Source organism: Pseudorasbora parva, chromosome 1 (genome assembly GCF_024679245.1).
Source record: "Pseudorasbora parva isolate DD20220531a chromosome 1, ASM2467924v1, whole genome shotgun sequence".
NCBI lineage: Eukaryota > Metazoa > Chordata > Actinopteri > Cypriniformes > Gobionidae > Pseudorasbora > Pseudorasbora parva.
The window spans coordinates 82,501-95,000 of record NC_090172.1 but is presented as its reverse complement, the minus strand read 5'-3'; the positions used below and the strand labels follow the sequence as shown (position 1 = coordinate 95,000).

The following is a 12,500-nucleotide window of genomic DNA, read 5'->3' as shown; positions in this document are numbered from 1 at the left end:
TTTTATCCTCTTGAAAGTAGCAGGTTGTGCTTTTACTCTCAATAATGAATAAACAGTGATGATAAATCTGCCATCAACAATCCCATTCATCCTGATTATTAATATAACAATAACTTAAATGTAAATTGATCCGCCGCTTGTCTTTAATTTTAGATTATTCGTAATGCTGTTAATATCATCATTAATATAACGCTGTTAATACAGATATCATCATTAATATAACGCTGTTAATGCAGATATCATCATTAATATAACGCTGTTAATGCAGATATCATCATTAATATAATGCTGTTAATGCAGATATCATCATTAATATAATGCTGTTAATGCAGATATCATCATTAATATAAAGCATAGATATATCATTTGTGATATAATATAATGCTGTTAATGCAGATATCATCATTAGGCTAATATAATGCCTGTACAGATATCAGATATCATCATTAGGCTAATATAATGCCTGTACAGATATCGTCATTAATATAAAGCATAGATATATCATTTGTGATATAATATAATGCCTGTACAGATATCAGATATCATCATTAATATAAGCATCGATGTGACGTTGGGTGTGTCGGTATTAATCTGGGTTGTTTTGGTTCATTTTTAATCTAGAGCAATAACATGACACACAGAAGCATGTTGGGCATTATGGACACGGTTGCAGCGGCACTGGTGAGATGCACTTCTTAAAAACAAGACAAATTGTTGAATATATATAATACATTTTACCTCTTCTGCCCGGTTTGTTTTGCACCCGGATCCGCCATCTTGACTCGCCTGATGACGCGTGTGACGTCAGCAGACAGCTGAGCGCCGCCTGCTGGACACACACACACACACACACACACACACTCTCTCTCTCTCTCTCTCTCTCTCTCTCTCTCTCTCTCTCTCTCTCTCTCTCTCTCTCTCTCTCTCTCTCTCTCTCTCTCTCTCTCTCTCTCTCTCTCTCTCTCTCTCTCTCTCTAACACACACACACACACACACTCGAGGCGTCGATCTGCTTCTGAGTTTCTCAGTATGTAGCCTAGCCTAATCTTTATGATAGGAAATACTTTTGGGCAGCAGAAGAGAAGCCTAATTTTGGGACAAACTACCACACTATACACCGGAGCTGTCAATCATCTGTCTCAGTTATTCTCATACTACACATTTAAATTAAACGTACACTAAGTCGCCTTTACAGCGCTTTATACAATGCAGACTCAAAGCAGTTTACAGTGTGGCAGATCTTAATATATAGGGAGAAGCCTGCCTTTAGACAGGGCAAGTGCAAATCTCAACCTGTAGCAGAAAAATAAAATAAAAATCTGTGAATCATAGAAAGTAAGTCCATGAGCACAGTCTCTCATCACTTATAATGCGTTAACCGCACAAAATAAAGAGCACAATGTCAGGAGCACATTAGTGAAAACGTAAAAAAGTAGGGATGAAGACGTCAAAAGGACGGAAGTTTCCTTACGAATTCGGTCCCTTAAATCAGAAAAGGCTAAACTAAGAGCTAGAGATGGTTGTTGATCTAGATGTGCTGAAAGAGCTAATGTAAGAGCTCTGGAGTGAAAGCACTTTATTCTTCAGAGAATCATTGTTCCTGTGGTTGTGTGTGTGCAGTGTGTGTCTATCTTCTGCAGGCTCTGTGTTATATATTATAACCCAAGTGCGAGTTTTGAGCCGACTGTTATTTAAGAGCATTATTATTTAAAACGTTTTTATTTCCTATGCGACGCGTCGTGGCGCCACACAGACAGAAATGCATCGCATTTACTTCATTTTTCCATTTTATTCTAAATATTCATCAACTTGTTTACTATATCATGAATTATGGGATATATTCCGATTGTCAAATGCAGAAGTGAATGTTTTGTTGTTTAAACGCCTTTATAATGATCATGTTAGTTGATATAACGCTCAATGAATTCAGAGGATCTGTCGGATTTGCATCACGTAAATTCAGGAGTTTTTACTGAAATAAATAAAAGTAAGTGGCCTGTGAACTGGGAGAGGAATAGAGTAATCTTTATTGTTTTATACTCAGTGTGTATGATAGGAATAAAACACTTTCAAATTAGCTTATATTTGAAAGTATTATTCAATTATATATTGCAGCTTCCAAAGGCATCATATGAAATTTGAATTAAAAACTATTAACTTTATTTAAATCTCTGATACCTCAAATACACATTATGTGAATAATGAGTAGTTGTGATTATGAAAAGCACTGAGCACATCCGTCTCAACGCCAGCAAAAGCTGCGAAAACATGTTTGAATATCAATCAATTAAAGGGTTACTTCAGCGATTAGCATATGGCTTTGTATCAGTAGAAACCCTGGAGTATATTCAAATGATTGTGCTTTCCCCCCTCATATCTCCCTGAGACAAGAGATTTATGCATTTTATTTCTGGAAAAATTCCTCTTATGATGCAAATTGACGATTTTTGCATCATAGGAGGAATGTTTGCCCAAAGGCTAAAGACTACAGCCAGCAGAGGGAGCCATTTCCGCATGTTTTGAACCCGCGCATGAGGGATGGAGATCACACTCAGCTGGCAGGAAGAGCTCAGCTCAGCTACAGGCACTCATTTAAACAGAGCTATGGTGCGCAATGTAAGTCTTTTAATTTCTATGAAAGTTAAGCTTGCAAAGGCATGAACTGAAACGCGCCAGCCTGAACTGGCGTTGTGAATGTATGCCGCGAGTGTAGTCACGATTACCTCAGCTCTCATCACTCCTGCAGTCAGTGCTCAGTGCTGTGACACTCGCGCGGCGACTCACTCATTATATTGAACAGACACGTTCAGTTTTTAATTGTAGTGTCTCCTCTAACTCAGTCACTGTAATCAAGTTGGTGGCGTTGGGAACGGCACAGGTCAGCAAAGCATTCTGGGAATTGTAGTCTTTCATCCCCATGGGACAAATTCATTTTCTGTCTTTTCTCAGTCTAGAAGACACCAAATTCAAAAATAATTTCACATTTCTACTGCATTGATGACCCAGTTTAAATACAGATTCATCTTCCCAGCGCTGAAGTACCCCTTTAATCAATCAATCAATCAGTCATCTTTATTTCTATCGCTCTTCTCCAGCGCCGATTGTGTCAGAGCAGCTTCAGTGTTAAACAGGACAATACTGCAGCAGAATTAGATTTGGCTGTACAGTCGTTCTGGAGGAAACAGTGATGTTATCAGCTTATTTTAATTCATCATAGAGAGACAATGTTGGCAGATCAGTATTATAGTTTATAGAATAAGACCTAATTCATTAATTTTATTTGTATATTTAGTTGAATAATTTGGATCATAATTAGCAACATGCTGAACAGTAATCACACCAGTGTGATCGTATGCGTTAAAATCTCGTTTTGGGGGAGGAGGGACGACACACTAAAATTTTCATTACTTGAAATAATATAAATATTAACTAATAAATTATTTAAATTTTTTATTAAACTTCAAAAGAAAAAATACATTCATCTTCTGGAAGAAGGGGGCCACCCCCCTGATAAATATGCACATCACAGCAAAAGACAATATTTTGTTTGTTTTGTTGATTTCAAAGAAGCATTTGATTCAATATGGCATGAATGATTACACCTAAAACTTATTGAGAGTGGAATTGGGGGAAGATTGGATGTACACGGCCAGCCAATGAGCTGTTAAAACCGGAGGCCAAAGAACTGAGCGTGGGGTGAGACAGGGCTGTCCCATCCTCTTCAACATCAACGGCCATTACATTACAACACACAGAGGCTTTACTAAACGTTCAGATGTTTCTAAATCATTTTATATGTTTTAATGGTTTGGTGAAAGCTTTCTCAATTGAATAGAGAGAGAGAGAGAGAGAGAGAGAGAGAGAGAGAGAGAGAGAGAGAGAGAGAGAGAGAGAGAGAGAGAGTTGCTGAGTCAGATGAACTCAGTGAAGCAGCAGCGAGACCGACCGAGGCTCTGAGATCATGAGTGTGCTTCATTGTGTTTCTCTCGGAGCACCGCTTCAGCTCAGACGTCAGGAGTCAGGCAAAAGAGCCAGATGGACAGACACAGTCATCTCTGGACTAACGTAAGTATCGTCTAAACTAGGCCTGTTTTTGGCAGCCTGTTTTAATTTGAGTTTTAGGCTAGTCTTTGTGTCAAGCTGTCATTTTAGTTTTTATTAGTTTTAGTCACCTTCATACTCTTTTTAGTCTAGTCAAGTTTCAGTTGGCTAAAAGTCTTTAGTCTTATTTAGTCAGAACTATCCATGACTTATTTCATCTAGTTTTAGTCGACGAAAACTCGTGACATTTTAGTCTAGTTTTAGTCAATGAAAATTGTATTGTAGTCTCTTTTTAGTAATGCAGTTCTATTTAAGCCAGTCAGTATAGTATAAGTGCCTAGTTTAGACAATACGATAATCTTCTTTTAGCCGAACTCAACTCAAACAACGTTATCTTGTTATATTTTTGAGACCTTTATAGGTTTAAGAATACATCATTTCCAGACACAGAAAATGGTCTCATTTGAAACATATTTATTTTGCCAACCAAACATGTTCGAAGGACACACGCATACATTTAAATAAAATAAATATAAACATTGAGATGTCTCTTAAGGTTCGTGGTGTTTTTTCCTTTGATTTTGTGGCCACATTTCTCCCCATCTTTTTCCTTGACAAATTCGGTTTTATTTTCCACTTCAATGTAATGAAAGTTTTTTCTAAATGTCGTAATAAGAATAAATGCATATTGAATTTAATAATAGGATTTTTTTATTTAAATCTGTTTAATTATTTAAATTAGACCCACATTATAGTTAAAATGGGTTTCTGTCTAGCATTTTACCTCAAAATAAAGGATGTAATTTTAATGGAACTGAGTGGAAATAAGTGAATACAGCCTCTTATTTGCTTATGAGGTAAATAATATAATGCCACATTACAAATGTTTACTTGCTTTTCTTTTTGGAGCGGTGATGATCTTGCTCTTGTAAAGTCTAACGTTAAATCTTTAAAATGCATCCAAATGACAGTGAAGCACAACCATACGGTGCTCTGCAGTAAGCAAAAAGGATATAACTTAAACAGGGAATTCTGAAGTGATATATTATTGAAAACTCAGAGATGTGGTTTCAAACGGCACTTGGTGTTTGTCAAACAGGAGGTAATTCAGCCGGGGATTTTTACACGGGTGGTGGGAGAAAAACAGATATTCTGGATTAAGACGACAATAAAATCCCTGACTAGCCCCCGTTAATGATGAATAGGCCTTACAAACCCCAAATGGCTGGCCATCGTTCCCTTTCTCTGAGTCAGACTCAACTTTATTTGTTTGTCATGAAGTTAACTCACTGCAGCTGCATCTACTAAATAATGCCACGAATGGGGCTTGAAGAGAGAGACGTCGCCTGATGCAGCCCCTGAATGAGACGCACCGAAATACTGCAAACTATTAAGAATAACACGACAGCTATAACATTTCGTCTCGTCTCATTTTTGTCAACAAAAATGAAGAGATATTTTAGCATAGTTTTTTTTGTGAACCACATTTAGTCTCGTTTTTATTCGTCATCATCACATCACCAGCATTTACGTCTCGTCTCGTTTTCGTCGCGTGATAAAGGTTTGTTGACGACGATATTTAGTCTTACTTTTGGGTTGACGAAACCAACACTAGTCTGAACACATTACATTAATGCAGCTTTATGTGGTTGGCAGGAGGGGTATTGTAACACTTCCACTGAGAGGCAAGGTTTAGAACCCAAGTGCAGTTTTTTATTAATCCAACTTAAGTCAAAACATAAACAAAAGGCTTGACTGGACATAAACTGACTTGACCAGACTTGAACAGACTTGACTTGACTTGACTTGACTTGACTTAGACTTGACTTGACTTAAACATACTTGACTTAAATAGACTTGACTTAAACAGACTTGACTTGACTTATAGACTTGGTCAAGTCACTTAAACAGATCTGACTTGACCACGAAGACTCACCAACTAGCGGGTACACATTCACAATAACAGACAAAGACAATGGCAAACATGAGGGCTTATATTCACAAAGACTGAGGACTAGACAAGACACACCTGTGAACAATGATCAACTAATAAACCAATGACAACATGACACAACAGAACGCAAGACCAGGGAGCACATGGCAGGATCACATGACAAACCAGGAAGTGCATTACAACAAAACAAGACTTTAAGCATGAAAACCTAAAAACATGAACATGAAACAAGAACCCAAAACATAATATGAATCTATATTTCTGTTGTAAGTGAGCAGATCGTTTGTGAGTTGATGGATAACTGGTTGATTATCAGGTGGTCGCTCTGCCGGCGGTGTGGCGTGTGGCGGTGTGCGGCGGTACCCATGGCAACGAGCTGGCGGGGGTCTACCTGGTGAGAGAGAGGCTGAAGAGGAGGGAGGACGGGACAGATGCGGTTTCCGTGGTAACGCTGATGACGAACCCACGTGCTGTGCAGCAGTGCGTGCGTTACCTGGAGACGGACCTGAACCGCTGCTTCACGCGGGCCGCGCTCAGGTGAGACGCTGGCAGAAATATATCTAACATAATCATCAACTGCATTATTTCTGACAATAAATAACAGATTTGACAATCAAAACTTGTTCCAGGGCTCAGCGCTAAGGATCGTTCTGTGAAAATTGAACATTTTGATTAGAGAATTCCAACACAAAGTTTAATACAACAAAAAAGACTGGCAGAGCAACACACACTAAACATAAACATGACCGAACAGAGGATGAATGTGAGGGTTCAACTTATGTAGCAAAGACAAATTAGAGTAGTTAATTACACACAGCTGAAAACCAATGGCACAAATGAGGAGCAGGAAAACTGAACAAAAGAACCATAGCCGCTTTTCCGTTTTTCTTGCTATAACCCTACCAGTCTCTCTGTAGCTGGATATAACCCTACCAGTCTCTCTATAGCTGGATATAACCCTACCAGTCTCTCTATAGCTGGATATAACCCTACCAGTCTCTCTATAGCTGGATATAACCCTACCAGTCTCTCTGTAGCTGGATATAACCCTACCAGTCTCTCTGTAGCTGGATATAACCCTACAACCCTACCAGTCTCTCTGTAGCTGGATATAACCCTACCGGTCTCTCTGTAGCTGGATATAACCCTACCAGTCTCTCTATAGCTGGATATAACCCTACCAGTCTCTCTGTAGCTGGATATAACCCTACAACCCTACCAGTCTCTCTGTAGCTGGATATAACCCTACCAGTCTCTCTATAGCTGGATATAACCCTACCAGTCTCTCTGTAGCTGGATATAACCCTACCAGTCTCTCTGTAGCTGGATATAACCCTACCAGTCTCTCTGTAGCTGGATATAACCCTACCAGTCTCTCTGTAGCTGGATATAACCCTACCAGTCTCTCTGTAGCTGGATATAACCCTACCAGTCTCTCTATAGCTGGATATAACCCTACCAGTCTCTCTGTAGCTGGATATAACCCTACCAGTCTCTCTGTAGCTGGATATAACCCTACCAGTCTCTCTATAGCTGGATATAACCCTACCAGTCTCTCTGTAGCTGGATATAACCCTACCAGTCTCTCTGTAGCTGGATATAACCCTACCAGTCTCTCTATAGCTGGATATAACCCTACCAGTCTCTCTGTAGCTGGATATAACCCTACCAGTCTCTCTATAGCTGGATATAACCCTCCCAGTCTCTCTGTAGCTGGATATAACCCTACCAGTCTCTCTGTAGCTGGATATAACCCTACCAGTCTCTCTGTAGCTGGCTATATAACCCTACCAGTCTCTCTGTAGCTGGCTATATAACCCTACCGGTCTCTCTGTAGCTGGATATAACCCTACCGGTCTCTCTGTAGCTGGATATAACCCTACCAGTCTCTCTGTAGCTGGCTATATAACCCTACCAGTCTCTCTGTAGCTGGATATAACCCTACCGGTCTCTCTGTAGCTGGATATAACCCTACCAGTCTCTCTGTAGCTGGATATAACCCTACCAGTCTCTCTGTAGCTGGATATAACCCTACCAGTCTCTCTGTAGCTGGATATAACCCTACCAGTCTCTCTGTAGCTGGATATAACCCTACCAGTCTCTCTGTAGCTGGATATAACCCTACCAGTCTCTCTGTAGCTGGATATAACCCTACCAGTCTCTCTGTAGCTGGCTATAATCCTACCAGTCTCTCTGTAGCTGGCTATAATCCTTCCGGTCTCTCTGTAGCTGGATATAACCCTACCAGTCTCTCTGTAGCTGGATATAACCCTACCAGTCTCTCTGTAGCTGGATATAACCCTACCAGTCTCTCTGTAGCTGGCTATATAACCCTACCAGTCTCTCTGTAGCTGGATATAACCCTACCGGTCTCTCTGTAGCTGGATATAACCCTACCAGTCTCTCTGTAGCTGGATATAACCCTACCGGTCTCTCTGTAGCTGGATATAACCCTACCAGTCTCTCTGTAGCTGGATATAACCCTACCAGTCTCTCTGTAGCTGGCTATATAACCCTACCAGTCTCTCTGTAGCTGGCTATAACCCTACCAGTCTCTCTGTAGCTGGATATAACCCTACCGGTCTCTCTGTAGCTGGATATAACCCTACCAGTCTCTCTGTAGCTGGCTATAACCCTACCAGTCTCTCTGTAGCTGGATATAACCCTACCGGTCTCTCTGTAGCTGGATATAACCCTACCAGTCTCTCTGTAGCTGGATATAACCCTACCAGTCTCTCTGTAGCTGGATATAACCCTACCGGTCTCTCTGTAGCTGGATATAACCCTACCGGTCTCTCTGTAGCTGGATATAACCCTACCAGTCTCTCTGTAGCTGGATATAACCCTACCGGTCTCTCTGTAGCTGGATATAACCCTACCGGTCTCTCTGTAGCTGGATATAACCCTACCAGTCTCTCTGTAGCTGGCTATATAACCCTACCAGTCTCTCTGTAGCTGGATATAACCCTACCAGTCTCTCTGTAGCTGGATATAACCCTACCAGTCACTCTGTAGCTGGCTATATAACCCTACCAGTCTCTCTGTAGCTGGCTATAACCCTACCAGTCTCTCTGTAGCTGGATATAACCCTACCGGTCTCTCTGTAGCTGGATATAACCCTACCAGTCTCTCTGTAGCTGGCTATAACCCTACCAGTCTCTCTGGATTAGATATGTGTGTATTTCTGCCAGATTAGATATGTGTGTATTTCTGCCAGATTAGATATGTGTGTATTTCTGCCAGATTAGATATGTGTGTATTTCTGCCAGATTAGATATGTGGTGTATCACTACAGTTTAATCTCACCCTAATTTAAGAGTAAGTGCCAGTAAGTCAAATATATATTTGTGGCTGTGTTCTGACCTGCCTTCTGTCCGTGTCCGTGTCCATGTGTGTGTGTATTTGTTTGTGTGTGTGTGTGTGTGTGTGTGTGTGTGTGTGTGTGTGTGTGTGTGTGTGTGTGTGTGTCAGCGCGCCCATCTCCGAGGACTCCCCCTATGAGATGATCCGCTCTCAGGAGCTCAATGCTCTCCTGGGTCCTAAAGGAAGCCCACATGCGGTCGATCTGCTGTGTGATCTGCACAACACCACCGCAAACACAGGCCTGTGTGTCATCACACACTCCGACCGCGACTGGATCTGCCTGCACATCTGCAAACACCTGCAGGCATGAACACACACACACACACACACACACACACACACACACACACACACACACACACACACACACACACACACACACACTGCTCATATACAGCATTAGGTGATGACATGTTGTGTCCAGCGTCTGTGAGTGTTTGTGTGTTTTCAGAGAGAAATGTCCCCCACTCCGGTTAGATATGTTCACTTTGACCTCCCGTCGGATGAGGCTTATTCCTTGGATTCGGTGGGAAAACATGGCTTCGGTGAGTTCATCATTCTCTCATCCATCTGTCTGGCTTCACACATACTGACAGAAACGAGTGCAGGAACATGCAGGCCTGCAGATTGGTAGAAACGGTAGATTCGAGATTGGCCTGTAATTGACTAATTCTCAAGTTGCGTTTTTTAATAAGTGGTTTAATTATAGCCAACTTAAACATTTTCGGTACATATCCAAATTTCAAGGATGAATTAATAATATTAAGCATTCTATGACCTCTGGAAGTATCTCTTTTAATAGCCTAGTCGGTATAGGGTCAAGCATACATGTTGTTGATTTGGATGATTTAACAAGTTTAGCCAATTCTTCTCCTCCTATAGCAGTGAATGAGTGTGTGTGTGTGTGTGTGTGTGTGTGTGTGTGTGTGTGTGTGTGTGTTCTCCTATAGCAGTGAATGAGTGTAATTTTTCCTCAGTGACACTACAATGCTCTGTCTGAAGTGATACTGTAATAGACGGCTGCATGGTTATAATTTTATTCCTAATATTATCAATCTTACTAGTAAAGAAGCTCATAAAGTCATTTACAACATAAAACTGCTGTGTTGTTTACAAACATCAGAAGCTGAAGCTTTATTTTTTGATAATTTAGCCACTGTATCGAATAAATACTTAGGGTTGTGTTTGTTTTCTTCTAAAAGAGTTGAGAAATAAGCAGATCTAGCAGTTTTTATGGCCTTTCTGTATGCCATCATGCTCTCTTTCCACAAATTACAAAAAACCTCCAGTTTTGTTTTCTTCCAGCTGCGCTCCATTTTTCTGGCTGCTGTTTTAAGGGCCCGAGTGTGCTCGTTGTACCACGGCGTTGGATTATTTGCTTTAATCTTCTTTATGCGCCGGGGAGCAACTATGTCTAAAGTGCTAGTAAAGAGAGAGTCAATAGTTTCTGTTGGGGTGGGTCATTGATAACATGGATTTCATTTTTTGGTGAACTAACCCTTTTATTCTATAAACTATCCAAATCCAACTAGCCAAATCAAATTTTGTTGCAATATTTTCCTGTTTAACACTGTGAAGCTGCTTTGAAACAATTCATTGTAAAATCGGCATATAAATAAAGTTGATTGATTGATTGATTGATTGTTGCAGCATCGCGTTCCTCTTGGCTATCTGTAATGCTGAGGAGATGGAACTGATGAGGAAGATTATGGACAAAGCAATCTTTAGTCGCAGCGGTTATCGTGCTGCCAAATTTAAAGCGAGGGGACGGCTTTGCAGCCTTAGGTAAATTAAGTATACACGATATTAGGTAATGATCTGAGATGTCATCGCTCTGCTGCAGAATCTCAACGGTATCAACATTTATTCCATGTGACATTATTAGATCTAAAGTATGATTAAGGCGATGAGTGGGTCCCGATACGTGTTGTCTAACTCCAATAGAGTTTAGAATGTCTCTAAATGCCAATCCCAATGTGTCTTTTTAATTGTCTACGTGGATATTAAAATCCCCAACAATTAGTCCTTTATCTACAGCTAATACTAACTCTGATAGAAAACCAGCAAATTCTTTGATAAAGTCTGTATTGTGCCCTGGTGGCCTGTAGACAGTAGCCAACACAAATGTCAAACGGGATTTATCATTTACACTACACAGCGTTACATAAAGCACCAAAACTTCAAAGGAATTATATTTGAAACTAGACTTCTGAGTAATAGTGAAGATATTATTATAAATTACAGCCACACCTCCCCCTTTACCTTTCAGACGTGGCTCATGTTTATAACAATAATCTCGGGGGGTGCACTCATTTAAAGTAATGTAATCGTCAGGTTTTAGCCAGGTTTCTGTCAAACACAGCACATCTAAGTTATGATCTATAATCATATCATTGACAACAAGCGTTTTTGGCGAAAGGGATCGAATATTCAGCAACCCAAGCTTTATCAATTGTTCATCCGTATTATATCTGTTGTTTATTTGTTGGACATCAATTAAAATTTTTACTGTTGAATGGTTTTGATGGTTTTTTGTATTTACTAATTCGGGGAACAGACACAGTCTCTATGTGATAATATCTAGGTGAAAGAGTCTCTATGTGCTGGGATTTAGCTGACTTTGGTGATGTGAGACAGCTAGCAGACGGTTGGTTTAGCCAGTTTGTCTGCTTCCTGACCTGGGCCTTAGTGAGTCAAGGTTTAGCTCTAAGACTATGTGCCAAATTACTAGAGAGAAAAGCAGCACCAGCCCAGGAGGGATGAATGCCGTCTATCTTCAACAGGTCAGGTCTGCCCCAAAAACTTTTCCAATTGTCTATGAACCCTATGTTACTTTGCAGACACCACTTAGACAACCAGCCATTGAGTGATGATAATCTGCTAACTATTTCATCACTCCTTTAACAGGGAGGGGACCAGAACAAAAGACTGCCTTTGACATCTTACTTGCTAGTTTACACACCTCTTTAATGTTAATTTTGGTGATCTCAGACTGGTGAAGTTGAACATGATTAGTGCCAACGTGAATAATAATCTTAGAGATTTTACGATTAGCTTTAGCCAGCACTTTTAAATTTGCTTTGATATCAGGCGCTCTGGCTCTGGAAAGCTACCAGGCTAGGGAAAAGCTAACACATGGTA

At 40.4% G+C, this 12,500-nt stretch overlaps 2 protein-coding genes across 2 annotated transcripts in view; one reads left to right on the top strand and one right to left on the bottom strand.

The window, feature by feature from the left end:
• The window catches only part of dctn6 (dynactin subunit 6), a 9,749-nt gene extending 8,921 nt beyond the window's left edge, over positions 1-828 (bottom strand). Inside the window, exon 1 of the mRNA XM_067447955.1 lies at positions 739-828. Coding sequence (XP_067304056.1) covers positions 739-776 — 38 coding nt within the window. The 5' untranslated portion in view covers positions 777-828. The remainder of the gene's footprint in view (positions 1-738) is intronic.
• A 5,472-nt stretch (positions 829-6,300) lies between these two features.
• Positions 6,301-12,500, top strand: part of LOC137082303 (N-acyl-aromatic-L-amino acid amidohydrolase (carboxylate-forming) B-like) — a gene marked incomplete at its 5' end in the record, with an annotated part of 21,665 nt that continues 15,465 nt past the window's right edge. Inside the window, 3 exons of the mRNA XM_067447707.1 lie at positions 6,301-6,533; positions 9,468-9,663; positions 9,811-9,904. Of these exons, the coding sequence (XP_067303808.1) occupies positions 6,301-6,533; positions 9,468-9,663; positions 9,811-9,904 (523 nt within the window). The remainder of the gene's footprint in view (positions 6,534-9,467; positions 9,664-9,810; positions 9,905-12,500) is intronic.